This window comes from Talpa europaea (assembly GCF_964194135.1).
Source record: "Talpa europaea genome assembly, chromosome: 4".
Lineage (NCBI taxonomy): Eukaryota > Metazoa > Chordata > Mammalia > Eulipotyphla > Talpidae > Talpa > Talpa europaea.
In genome coordinates, this window is record NC_140070.1 from 138,818,768 (window position 1) to 138,833,349 (window position 14,582).

The 14,582-nt window shown below is 48.5% G+C and overlaps 1 protein-coding gene across 3 annotated transcripts in view; it reads right to left on the bottom strand.

Annotated features, from left to right (window-relative positions):
• Nucleotides 1-14,582, bottom strand: part of TIAM1 (TIAM Rac1 associated GEF 1) — a gene marked incomplete at both ends in the record, with an annotated part of 128,357 nt that overhangs the window by 105,587 nt on the left and 8,188 nt on the right. For all 3 annotated transcript variants that reach the window (XM_084232521.1, XM_084232520.1, XM_084232519.1), the window contains 2 exons: nt 456-628; nt 6,607-7,054. In XM_084232521.1, the coding sequence (XP_084088647.1) occupies nt 456-628; nt 6,607-7,054 (621 nt within the window). The remainder of the gene's footprint in view (nt 1-455; nt 629-6,606; nt 7,055-14,582) is intronic.

Consider the following 14,582-nt stretch of genomic DNA (forward strand, 5'->3'; position numbering starts at 1 on the left):
TGCTCTGGGTGGGGGCCTCCCTGGAGGCCTAGGGGTTGAATCTCAGCACTATTACCACTGCAGCCTGAGCTTGATCCCTGGCCAGAGAGTTAACCCACACGTGGCACACTGCTCTCCATGGCCATGTATTTCAGTCAATCCACCTTTTCTGCTCCCCACTCTGTATCTGGTGAGTCCTCTCACCCCCACCCCTCACCCCTCTGGCCTACAACCCAGTTCTACACACACACACACACACACACACACACACACACACACACACACCCCCAGGGCTCTGGGTGAATTCAATCATTCCTGGAATTCAGGATAGCTGTTAACTTTGTCATGCATCATTTCTGTTTATCTATTGAGTAAAGGATAAATCCCACCACTAACAGAAGAGGGTGAGGAATATAAGCAGGAGAGGACAGTATCTGGTAAGAGACTGGAAATGCCCTGCAACGTGGCCAACAAACCTGAAAAAGGAAGGCGTCGCCCAGAGAGTTGCTGAGGCAGAAGACGAAGTCCTTCTTGGGGTGCTCAGGCACTGCCTGTACGATGCTGTTCTCCACCCATACAGCGTGCTTGGGGATGCTGTTGTGGTCGATTCCGGACCGGCCATCATTCTCGTAGAAGAAGAGTGTGCACCCTGAGCAGACAAAACAGGGGTGTGCATGAGAATGTGGCACTTAAACAGCAGAAAGTCTGCAGTGGGAACTGGCTTGTCCCTCATCACAGAGAAGAGCTGGAGATTAAAGCGTGAAATCACAGGAAGGAGACAGCATGGGGTCACACCTGTCCTCAAGTCTTGGACGGGCTTAGAAAAAAAGCCAAAGATTCTGAAATCCTGGCATCTCGGCACTCAAAGGGCTCCTTCGTGCATGTCCTCATGTTCTTCAAGAGCTTGACGTTCTGCTTTATTTAGAGTTTTCTCCTCATGGGCCCAGGGGCGTCTTAGGGCCCCCCAGGCAGTCAGTTTCATAGGTAAGTTCTGTGGTGCTGTGTAGGGACAGGTGGCAGCACTGCTGCTCTGGAGCCCCCTCCCACCACACCTCGCGAGACATGCATGAGAAATGCAGTTTACTGGGTTTCTGGACTATGCCCTTGGGGGAAAACAACATATAATATTGGCATTAGGTATGTTAGGGGCAAGGTAAGACATGATAGTTTTTTAGTCTCAGATTGTTCCTATAAAATGTTTCTCTAGGGCCTCCACGAGGGGGTGGCTGGGGGTCAAGTCTCAGCACTACAGCCTGAGTGCGATCCCCAGCCAGGGAGCTGACCCACATGGCACAGCAGACCACTCGTCTCGTCCGCTGCTCCCCTCAGCAGTGTATTTCAGCAGATCTGCCTGTTCTGCTCCCCACTCTGTCTCAGGGAAATCCTGTTACACCTGTCACCTCTGGCCTATACCCCAGTTCTTCTACGCAAAAATAAAATATTAAAAAAAAATGTTTTTCTAGCAATAAAGCATATCCTTGCCCCTACTGGAAGAGAAGATGCAAGGCTCACATGGGAAGGCCTGCAGGAAACTGGGGCCTGGTCCACACTTGACAACTGTGAAAATAATGCAGTGGCAGTAAGAAGTCTTGGACAGATTTGCTACCAAGTGGCTTCATAAATACCCTCCATTGGCCTAAATGTGAGACTCAGCCTAACAGCCATTACTAGTTGAGCTCTTCCTCCCCATTAACTGAAACCCACTGCCAGGCATGTCCGGATCTGACTTTTTGACTCTTAACTCCAACCTAAAGCGACTCTGTCCACGTCTTCCTCACCACATGACACAAGGGCCACAGTCTCAATTCCCAAGCCCCAGTCAGCGACCATGGGACCTCCATAGAGCAAGGCTGTGCTTAGTAAAGGAGAAAGATGTGACTCCGTGGAAGAATCACCTTCCTTCAAAGGCAAGTTCCCCAATCCTTAACATTTCACCTCAGCTTTACAGAGCTGGTGCAGGCAGCATCCTGTCCTGGGCTAGCTGCAGTGCACAGCGCACAAAGCTCAGGCTCCACGAGGCTCTGCCCTGGTGCAGCAACCTCAGCCTTGATTAAACCTCCCACCGCAGGGTGTCCGGTGCTGCCTGATGCTATAATTGCTGCCTTGTCCCCATAATTCAAGACTCTCCATTCTTCCTGCTGTCCAATCAAGTTATATTCACTTTTGTCTTAAAGTTGATGCCTTATGTTTTCTGTGATGGTCACTGTTTATGTTTTCTGTGATGTTCTCTGGTTCGGAGACTAAGATGGTAACTAAGTATTACAGTATTTTTTTTTTGTTTGTTTTTTTACTTCCGAGTTCAAAAGTGGCCAACCTATAATTTAATTAAAGATCCACTCTACCCCAACCCTATTTTTCTCACAATCCCTGTTATTTTGAAGATCTTGGGTTGTTGCAAGAAAACACACATCACATTGAGATCTCATCTGCACCTCCGAGTTCTTGGTCTTGACCTAGCATAGATTTGGAGATAAATAGATTTTAAAATACAAAAGGGGGTGTTATTTTCCCCAAATCAGAGGTTCTGTAGGGGGGATGGCAATTTTGTCCCAGGGAATGTGTGGTGAAGTCTGAAGACCTTTTTGGTTGTCACCCTTGTGTGTGTGTTGGGGGTGGGGGGAGTACAGGAGGGATCAGGTCCAACTGGCAACTGGTCAGAGGATATGGATGCTGCTAAACCAGCCACACTGCCCAGGCAGGAGAGCCCCCCAACTACCTGGAGTTATCTGGAAAATGTCAACAGCACCCGATTGTGATTACAAAACCCACCTAAATAAACTTTATGATTAATGATTTGTAGATTCTTAACAAAAAAGGGGTAACGCAAAATTGCTCAATAACCACAGGATGAGAACAGAATAAAGCTTAGGATCCTGACTTGGGGACACCCACAAATCCCAGGTGTGCACACGCTGAGCATTTTAAGGTCACCCCTAATTGCTCTTTTTATGACTTTTCAACCTTGGTTTACCATCACCCATGTCTCCCTCTAGCCATCTGCTTGTTCCAATAGGAAGATAAACGTGAAGCAGCAAACCCAGAAACTGCAAGTTCGCTGAGCATTATTGCTATGCCCTTCAGCTGTCCATGGACAGACTCCAGAGACTAATTCAAATGAAATCTTTTTTTTTTTAATTAATTATCCTATCTAAAGTAAAAAGAAAAAATCTTTGGAGAAATGTCTATCCCACCAGGTGCTCTGCTTTTTGCTCCTCAGGATCCAAGGATTGCTACGAAGTCAGCAGCAAATCCTGCTTTTGACTGTCAAGGACGGGCCTGAGTCCATCAATATGTAAGGGGGACCATCAGGATTAGGAGGCACAGGACTCAGTGGCTCCATGTTCTAGGCCTGGATCCAACACAGGTTGTGTCACCCAGATCTGGGGCACCAAGGAAGTGAAGGAGCTGCCATTGACAGGCTCATGAGCTGTGCTTCTGAGCCCCCCACCCTTACTTCCTGTACTGTTTATTCTCTAAGAGAATAGCAGAAACAAAACAGCCCCCATCTCCATGCCCCAAGTCAAAAATCACCTAATTATTTTTATTCTAGGCTACTATTCTCAAATCTAGTGTAAGCATCACCTGGGAAGCCTGTTCAAATTACAAACTCTGGGCCTGCTGTGGATTAAATTATGCCCCCCCCCCCAATTTCTAGGCTGAAGTACTAACCCAGAATGTGGTTGTATTTGGAGATAAAGTATTCAAACAGGTAATTAAAGTAAAACGAGATCCTATGGGCAAGCCCTAGCCAATCTGACTGGAGTCCTTATAAAGAAGGGGGACTTTGGACAGAGACAGACCCAGACACAGAGAGAGAACCATATGAAGATCCTAGAAGAAAAAAAGTCATGTTTTAGGTCCAAGAGAAAGACCTCATACCTTGACCTTGGACTTCAAGGATCCAGGAACGTGAGGAATTGAATTTCTTTTGCTGAAGCCACCCATTTGATGGTACAGATAAGACAAGGCCTAGGTCCTACCTCCAAACTTTGGAGTTGGTGCAACCCAGAAAGTACCCCAGAATTCTGAGATGTGGGTGGTCTCCTGACCATTCATGCTAAAATCTGGCTCTAATTAAAGTGAGAGACCAGAGAGGCTGCTAGAGGGCACAGAGGTTGTGGTACTTGTGGTGAGCACATCTTGGGGAGGAGCAGGAGGTGGGAGAAGGCCCCCTCTTTATCCTGTCATTCTCTCCCCCACAGCACAGCAGGAGGCAGAATTCAGACCCTCTCAGACATGATGACTCTGCAGCACCTCATATTCAGCCACAGCAAGTCACACTTGAAAGAGAAGAGCAGCAGCTCTACTGGGCTCCACAGATGAACATCTGTGCTTCTTGAGCAGGATGCGCCCCCCCCCAGTACAACAAGGTGCATGTGTGCAAACTGACAGGACTTTTATCAAATTTCACACTCCTACTTCATATGAGTTAAAATTTTAGTATACACTTCTTAAGTATTATAATGCGGTATTTAATTTGGCATAGAAAACAAAACTTGGCATTTACTATCAATACGTCATGTGGTTTTCCACAGAAAACATAACAAAGGCCAGAATTCTACTTCTTGTTCAAACTTCAAAATCCCTAAGGCTGACCTTCAGAATGAGAAAAGGATGTGAAAAAGAACCAGACTCTAGTTCCTAAGACATTCTTGGAAGTGGATCAAGGAGATGTAATAACCTAGCATGTCTGGAAATGAAGAGAAAAATGGTAACCCCACCTCCCAAAGGCAGCTTCACTGGGTGTGTAGCAGTGGGGGCAACTGCCTGAGCCCCTTGACAACAGAATACAGTCATCTGAGGCCATTGGTGTCTTCCCAATAAGCATCCCTTTTCTGCAGTCATAGACCAGCCATGTTCGCTAGGCCAAGGCCACCCAAGAGAAAGGCAGCCCTGCCTGCCTCCCTTGCAGCTACATGTAACCCACCTCTAGCCAATGGGATGGAAGCATAGTGATTCAGCAACTTCCAGACGTTCCCTCAGGACAGAGGAAAAACCCCTCCAATTCCCCATTTATCTGCATGGCCCCATTTACCTACATGGCCCTGGTGGTGGCTACCTTAACCAATGAGACTAAGAGAATGCTCTAGAAATAGTTAGGCAACAAAGTAAAAGAAGCCTAGTTCCCTTGATGATTTCACAGAAAAAAAGAGTCACCATACCAACCTTAGATGATCCACATGGGCAGGTGGGAAGGGAATAAAATTCTATCTTGCTTAGGACACTGTCACTGGGGGCTTCTGACACATGTGGCCAAATACAGATTCAAATTAACATACTCCCTTTCTGTTCCACCAGGCATTGAAGCAAGAGGTGGCACCACTAGTACTAGAGACCACCCAAATCCTGCTTGTCCCTGGGGGTTGGCCTGTGCACCCCTTCAGAGCTCTAGGGTGTTCTATGCTGCTGGGATTGGATACTCCACACCAGCCACACCTGGTGAAATCCAACATGGAAGGGCCAGTGTGTGCAGCCACCAATCAGCCCTGCCTCTTCCTTCTGGGGGTGTCCCTCACACCTGTTCCCCTTGCTCACCTATCCTGATATACCCAAATTTTGCTTCAAATCCAGCTGTGATAGGAAGCCTACATGGACTTGAAGTGGTTATCTTTTTAAGACACAGTATTCACAGATGAGTTACAACTTCTATATGACAGGGCAGAGGCAGACATGTGGAGTGCATATGTGACTCAACAAGGTATGCAAATGACAATGGACAGACTCGAAGTATTATGCTTATTCATGAAAACACCAATCTACACATGCACTATACATCTATATGCATTCTCCAACATATGAAGTGTGATTCTGAAACAGTGACTGCTTCACAAATAAATGATGGCTTAGACATTCCACAAAGCATTAGGTTAAACCTTGTGGAATTTGTGCTTTTTATCTTTTTTAACCTGAAAATGGCAGTTTCCAGGAAACTGGGATTCAAATGAAGGATCTTCCCTCCCAAACGTAATTGTGGGAGGGATTTGACTAACAGGCATGATTCCCAAAAAGCATTTTGTAAATTATCCTTTAGAACTGTCATCAAAACTGGTTGTATCTAGGAGAAAACCAGACCTCTATCATGATTGTGAAAAAAGTCAAGAAAATAAAATAATGTGGTGGAAAGGGGTGCGGGGGAAGGGGGGAGTTATTTACTGATAAAGAGACAGAAAGTTTTAAATAAGATGATTACGTGCTAGAGGTATACTGTACACAGAGTGCCTGAGTCAGCAGCAATGGAAGGTACTCTTCAAAATTTGTTAATTTTTCTACACTAATATAATAATTTGTTTTTATTTTCTTGCTCATTGCTTTTAACTATGATTTTATTGTGGTGACACTGATTTACCCCATGTGGAAGATTTATGGCTACAGGTTCACGCCTCTTCAGGGACAGGTTACCCGTGCCACGCCCATCGAGCCACGTATAGGTAGAGCACCCATAATCCTCTACCTAATCCATGGGCGCCCTCCACCTGTGCCCCCCAGCCTCCACTCTTCCCCTCTGGGCAGCCTCAATCTTTTTTGAATCAACATAAATTTTCTGTAGAATTTGAAACCACAATCCTTGGTTCAGATGCGCCCTGCAGCACAAGTGTACGTGGCGCCAGAGCGCGCTCGCCAGCTCACCTTTCAAGGACACCCAGTAGTGTTTCCACTTCCTGCGGGTAGCCGACTCCACCTTCTTGTTCTTCTTGTGCACCAGGAAGTTCTTGACCGCCAGCGCCCCCGCCTTGCGCACCGTGCCCTGCGCGGCAGTGAGCAGGATGTCCGACTGGCCAGGCGAGCTCAGGGTGCCGCTGCTCTGCTCGTCGCTGTGTGCGGAGCCAGCCTCCTCCAGGCTCTCGCTGTTGGTGGTGCTCATCTCCAGCTCCCGCCTGAAATTCTCATACACCCCCTGGCGGGCCGCATCCCCAGTGGAGCTACTGCCACTGTCGCTGCCCACAAAGGCACGGCCGGAGGGGGGCGAGTAGCTGGAGTTGGTGGCATTGGATCGCCTGGACAGGAGGTCTGTGTCGGTGGTGGCTCCTTCGATCCCACTGTCTGCAAACTCACTGCCCTCCCCTGTGTTAACATCCTGGAGAGGGGGAGAGGAGGGAGGTATCAGGTAGAGAAGTAAGCAGGCTGGCAGGGGGGTGTTCAGCCAGGGGCAGTGAAGCTGCAGGAGACCCACAGGGCATTGCTGCTCCCAGCCTCTCCTGGAACCATAACTGCTCAACGCCCCTGGAGCCCGCAAAAACCCAGCTGGCCTACAGAGTAGCTCAGGAAACCTCAAGCTGCCCCAGGGAGAATGCCAACAATCCAGAAAGTTCAAGAAATAAAAGAAGCAAGAACAAGTTCAGAGAACTTACCATTGATACGACTTAGCTAATTATTAGCTAATTAAGTAATTGGCAGATTAGCTACTGAGGCTTCCTCCTCCCCCAGACCCCCTACTCATGTGCTGGGAGAGCTCAGCACCCTCACCCTCAGCTGCCAGCCTGGGGCTCTGGAAAGCTCTGCAGGATGACTAGTCAGCTGTTCCAGGGGGTTACAGTGGGTGACAAGGTCTTCACGGCTGATACATTTCTTTAAAATAAAAATTGGTCTGTAATGTGGGGGCCAGAAGGACAGGAGAGTGCAGCCTCACCAGCTCACTGAGCAAGGCCCCTCTCCCTGGAGCAGAACAGTCCCCACACTGTGCCCAGCCTCCCTCCTGGAGAACAAGCAGCCTCTCTCTCCACATTGTGCTCAGCAAGCCCGTGGGGCCCACAGCTCCAACACGAGCGCTCCAATTACCTTGCCCTTTCAAAGGCAGGATGCTAGGACACCGACTCACTGCCCTTGGGCCAGCCGACAGTTTGGGGCAGCTGCCAGGAGGCTGACGGGTATCGATTCTCAGTTTAAAGCCCTCCCTGGTGGCCTAGGGGTTAAGTCTCAGAGTTATCACCACTGTGGCCTGAGTTCGATCCCCGGCCAGGGAGCTACCCACGTGGTGCAGCGGACCTCTCCTGTCTCGCCCTCTGCTCCTCTCAGCAGTGTATTTCAGTAGATCCACCTGTTCTGCTCCCCACTCTTTCTGGTGAATCCTCTCAACCCCTGCACCTCTGTCCTACACCCCAGTTCTTCTACACAAAAATAAATAAATAAACCTTAAAAATTAAATTAAATTAAAAAATAAAGCCATTCGGAACAGGCCCATTTGTGAGAGCCCCAGCTCTGAAGATGAACATTTCCAGGACACCGACAGGTCTGTTCTTAAATCAGAATCTTAATTACTCTCAAGTGCTACCAGCCGGTCCACAAACAATAATTAAATGATAGCAGGCATCACAGGAGGGTGATAACAGTGATACTGGACAGCGCAGCCCGACGGTGTTATGGAGAAGAAATCAGACTGGTTTTTCTCCAAGGAAGAGCATGGGAATGAGTACCAGCCTGACACAGGAGCAAAGCGTTATGTGGTCTGGCAGTTTCACTCCTTTGGGCCTTTCGTCTCATAAATAGCTACTGATGGTTCAAAGAGATTTAAAAAACAGAGTATTCTGGATTGCCAGGAAAATGCATGCTTTGGGGGCCACTCTTTGCTGAGAGGCAATGCGGGATAGACGTAACCACACAGACGGTGCCTGTATGTCCACACCCACTGCACCCTTTCACTTCTTAGTGGAATATCTGAGGGCCTCCCCGGTGGCACAGTGGTTGAGCGCTGGGTTGCAAAGCTGCCCGCAGCCTCTGCAGCACCAGTTCGATCTCCGGCTGCTCCCCGGCCACCGGAGGAGGGTCCTGCATGGCACGCAGACCTCTTCTGCCGCCCGCTGCTCCCCTCAGCAGTGTACTTTGGTCCTTCTGCCTGCTCTGCTCCCCGCTCTGGCTCCGGTGAATTCTCTCACCCTCCCGCGCTTCTGACTGTACCCAGTGCTTGTATAAATAAATGAATGAATGAATCAATCAATCAATCAATCAATCTTTTAAAAAAAAAAAATCTGCACTACTTATAAAAAAAAGTTGAACCTGGCATTCCCTGGTGGCGCAAGGGGTTCACACGCAAGCTAGGAAGCTTTCCATAGCCATTGCAGCGTGAGTTTGATCTCCAGCCAGGGAGCAACACACATGGCGCAGCAGACCTCTCTTGCATCACCTGCTGCTCCCCTCACAGTATATTTCATTCAGTCTGCCTTTCTACTCCCCACTCTGTCTGCAGTGAATCCTCTCACCCCTGCACCTCTGGCCTGTACCCCGGTTCTTATATGCATAAATAAATAAATCTTTTAAAAAAAAAGTTGAACCTGTAGATTGGTAGCTGCGAGAGCTGGGGGGAGCAGGATGGTGAGAAATGGGGAGATGCTGATGAAAGGTCCAGACTTCCAGTCCTAAGAGGAAAAGTTCTGGGGGGCTGGCCAGCATGGCGACTATTGGTGATAACACTGCGTTGTACGCTTGAAATTTGCTAAGAAAGTAGGTTTTAAGGGTTCTCACCACAAAAAAAGGGTAATTACATGAGGTGGTGGAGGTGTTAATTGAGTGTGGCAATCATTTCACAATGTACACATATATTAAATCATCACGCCGAGGCCCTTTATAATAGAAAAACAAAGCCTGCAAAATGAAGGGGGGAGGGGACTAGATCCTTTTACTGGAGAAGCCCAGCGAAGGCCAGCACAGGCAGGGGCTCCAGGCTCATGGGGTGTGGGGTGTACGGAAACCTCCCTATTGTCTTTGCAACTTTTCTATAATTCTAAAGCTGTTCTCAAATGAAAAGTGGTTTAAAAAGAAAAAAGAAATGAGGGGGAGTTAAAGGGGAAAGTCACAGGAGGGAGTCAAGAAAGCTTTACTACCTTGGGGGCCAGGGGGTTTTAAGGGGACAAAGTTGCCATGGATGCAGCTTAGATGCAGACCCGCCAGGGGTACTAGTCCCAGCACCCAGCTCTGCCCTGTCCTGCCCATTAGTTGCTATAGATGGTCATGAAGGGCCCGGATCCAGAAGGCAAAAACCCGCTGCACACTACCATAGAGCCACATAAATGTCCCCTGGCGGGGACATTTAGCACTTGCCTCCTTGTCTGCAAGACAGTAAGTCAATACAACCATCACGGATTCTTGAAAACCATCATGAGTCATGGGAGATGAGCAGTTTGTCAATTTGCTTCAGTTCTTTTCTGTAAGAAGGGAAGGACTCAGGGCCTCCCCTGGTGGTGGAGCGGTTGGGTTGAGCGCTGGCCTGCGAAGCTGCCCGCAGCCTCTACAATGCCAGTTCCATCCCCGGCCACCGGGGAGGGTCCCACATGGCGCGCAGACCTCTCCTGCCGCCCACTGCTCCCCTCAGCAGTGTACTTTGTCCATCTGCCTGTTCTGTTCCCCGCTCTGGCTCTGGTGAATTCTCTTACCCTCTCGCGCTTCTGACTGTACCCAGTGCTTGTATAAATAAATAAATAAATCTTTAAAAAAAAAAAAAAAAAAAAGAAGAAGGGAAGGACTCAGCTGTGAACTCTCCTCTCATAGGCAGGAGGGGAGAGGCTTCGAGATGAGACAAGGAAGGACAAGCTACACAGGTAGTCTGCCCGTGGCCATAACAGAAAGACCTTGGAACGAGGGAGGAGCACATCAGTCCCAGGAGTCTTGTACTTCCCGCAGCTCTAGAACAGGAGGAACAGGAGGAACTAGGCAAGCTGTCGCCTTTGAGTAGGTTAATAGTAACAGATGAGGATGCTGGGGCTCAGAGGTCACAAACTTTGCTTCCAAACAAATCTCCCACTTTTACATGGCCACCCCATTGTTCAGCTGTAGGAAGCATCTACAACTGTAGGAAGCACATCCCAAGAGTCACCTCCATGTCTTCCCTTTGTTGGTCAACAGTGCCCCTTCTAGATTTTCCCAATGACGTTTCATTGATTTCCCTTGACTTACCCTGCAGAGTTCAAACCTGAAAGAGGATGAGGATCACTGAGGCAGAGACGGGACAGGCGCCCCCCAAGAGCATGACGTTCCCACCAATTCCTTACCCATCCCTTGAGAGAATGTCCTAACCTCTCCTCCACTAAGACAGAATTAAGACCTCTATAGACACTCACCTCTCTGTCAGGCCTGAACATCTGCACATGCCAACCAGCACTGTCACCTTGCAAGGGCCCAGGCTGTGTGTGTTCAACTCTGGGGTCACCACTGAAGTGAGCAAAGAGCTCCAGGTGAGAGGTCTGTGGGCCCCAGAAGAGCTTGCATACTTTGAGGAACACAACCCTAGTGTAACCGCTTGGGAATGCTCTCGATCTAGTCTCCACAAGTGGTTAAGCAAGCTCTGGGGCAATATGCCCCCACTGATATGTGACCCAGCCTGTTGGGAAGCAGAGGCTGCCAGGACCCAGCCCATTGGCTCATGATGCCTGGGATGCCCAGAATACCCAGATGCCCATGATCCGGCATCATGGGAAAGATGACTACCCAGCAGAGGCACTACTAGACACCTGACTGTCCCCTACAGACCAGCCACCTCCAACTGTATTGGGGAAAGAGTGATCTAGCAGAAGGCTGCACCAACCAGAAGTCTAAGGGCCATGAAAGGAACACACATTTCTAGGTTTTAGAATCTTCAGCACAAGCCAAAGTTTGTGATGTAGAGTGGGTTCCCATTTTGAAAGAGCCAATGACCCCTCGGAAGCTGCATCCCAAAGGCCCGTCACACCCAGAGACCAGAATGCATTTGCTCAGATGTGGGTTCCCATGGCTCCGAAGGCAGGCCGCATCTCACAAGATGGCGGTCATCTATCTGGAAGGGCTCCTCCCACCCATCCATCTCCATCTCCAGGATACATCACTCCAAAGCTCATTCGTCCCATGCTCCAAAGCCCCTGAGACCTTCTTCAGCCTTCCCAGCAGCAAGGGACACTGAAGGACATTCTCAGGGAAGAGTCCCAAAGGAAGCTCAACCATTTTGGTGGCAAAGGCAAGGTTTGCTCCTTCGTAACTCATCATGTGAGCATCTGATGGGCCCTAGAATATTTAACCAAGTACTGAATTTTCACCCATCACTCAAGGGAGAGCAACAGATAACAGTAAGACCCTAACTAGACAGAGGAAACAAATCCCAACATCAGCATGATCTGGGGGGGAGAGTTCCTGAAAACAGCTCAAAATTAACTTCCCCTGTTAGAAACACTTCTTTGGAGAACATCATTCCGGGAATAGACAGTCTTACATCCTGCATGCTCTGGACAAGTCCTCGTGAGCCAGATTTTCAGAGCACTCACAGCTTCCACTCCATCGCCAATTTCCCAAAATGAACACAGGCACCTCCCTAGTGCATGCATGAGTGGCCAGCTGTGGCCCCAGACCTTCACAAGCTGCTGGGCTAGGGCTTTCTCCATTATTTCAGTTGAAAAACAAATGCTTAGATGGGCTCAGATATAAAATGGAGACAAGAAGCAAACTCATACCCTGTTCCCCACGGCCTTGAATAAGAAGTTCATGGAGCCTGAACGTGGACTACTGCCACATAGCGCCAAGGCTCCCAGAGGGACAGGATTTCTGTGTTGAAGATATGTAAACATAATTTTGAAAAGGTAGTTAGCCCCCAAGTTCAAGGGCTCTGAGACAATTCAATGATCAACTGAATACTTGAAGTTGTCAGTACAACACAATTAAAAACTCTTTTGTGGATGGCTTTGTTTAATGTTTCTGATGAGGCCAGCTGAGCTTTAATAAACCTGTGCAGAGTAGCTAAATATGGTCTTAGAGCCTTCACTTAATTCTCATGAAGAAATTTTGGCCTGCAGAAGCCCTGATTTAGAACATTTTCTACCTTGTTCAAGTCTAAAACATTCTTTTCGATTTATCATCTTCTTTGTATCTCTAAAATATAAGATCCCACCTCCCACACAAAGGCACACACCACCAGTACTGTCTTTGGTTACCAACGTTCCCTTGTTGGTATTTTAAGGATGCTCCTAGGATACTCTCTCTCTGGAACCTCAGTACAGGCAACAGACATTTTAGGCAAGTAACCCTGAAGCAGCTGTGCCTCAGTTTCCTCATAATGGGAACAGCAACATTAACACCTTTGTAAATGCTGTGAGATTGAGTGGGTCAACCCAAGAAAAGTTTCTAGAACTTTCTAAAAGCACGTGGTAACTGCTCAAGACCGTCAACTATAAATACTGTCTTTTCCATCTTCAGCCTTACTTACTTCTCCATCTGATAAGAAAAGACACTGCCTACTTCTGTTATTAGCTTCCTGCACCAACTAAAATGGAAGAAAAGCTCATGATACAGAATTTGAGGAAAGCAGGGTCTTGAGGGAAAAACAAAGAGGCAGCCCAAGGCTGGTGTGAGCTTATCAAGTCCCTTTTTCATTATTTTCACATTTACCAAACAACACAATAAAGTAAGAAAACGGTGACTTTTTCTACACTGTAAATGAGCGCTGGGTGCTGTTACTAATAATTTCCAGTCCTTATTTGCTGGAGATACTACAGTACCAGCTCTCCACTGTCCTGAGGTTCTTGTTCTCTCTCTCCCTCTCTCCCTCCGTCTCTTTCTCTCTTCCCCCCACCCTCTCCCAAATGCCCGGTGCCTTTGTCTGTCCCACTACTAACACCTGGCACCTGTCCTAGCTCCGCAGGAAAAGTCTCCATGCCTCTCACATTTCCCACACCATTGCTATCTTCCCTAATGATTTCCAACAGAGTGACTACAAATTTCTCTTGATCATAGCCACTGCAAGCGAAGTCCTTATTGTTGCTAAGAAAGGACTGAAAGGTAAGTTGTCAAATGCCTGAAATGCTGCTTCAGGTAGCGCCAGGTAGAAGCGTGCCTCCAAGTTCATGGCTCATCTTCTGTTTTCATCTGTCTTGCTATGCCCAAGTGTCAAACCTCACCATCGCCATCCTCCTCCTCGCTACCTGGTTCTGCATCACCACCCACCCCTTTGCTCCTTCCAGAGCACCACATGCGTGGCTCGGCTGCAGGCCTTCATCTCTAGCTTCCCTCCATCACCCCATCCGCACCCCCTTGCTGCAGAGACCTCCCAGGAGCAATGTGGAGGCTGCCACGCTCTCACTCAAGGTTGTTCACACCAATGTCCAAATGCACCTGCCAACCAATGACACAAATAGCTCATTCCAGGGTCACTCCAAGCCTTCAGACTTCCAGAAGTTTTAGCTCAAGCTGCTCCTTCCCCAGCGGGAAGCCTTCTCTGACTTCCCATGGCCATTCCAATGTCTCTACAGCATCTCCTTTGCCCAACCCCACTCTGTTCCAGCTCTGCTGACCTCGCTGTTCTCCCTTAAACACTCAGGGCACCCCTCACCTTGCAAATCATGGCCACTGACCCCCCCACCTCTCCTTCAAGTCCCTGCCCAAGGCTGCCCTCTCCGGGGCTGCCCGAGAAGGCGTCACCACATCCCCCGTTCTCTGGTCTTTCTGCTGTAACATGTCATTTACTTATTATGCTCGTTGTTTTGCAAACTTCACCCCCACCAGCTCCGTGAGCCCAGGGAGCTTTTCTTGTCGATGCCTCCCCAGTGCCAAGAATAGGCCAGGCGTGGGGTAGGTGCTTCAAAAAAAAAAAAAAAAAAAAAAAAACACTGTTGAATGAAACAACGGCTGTTCATTTTCCACCATAATCTCAAAAC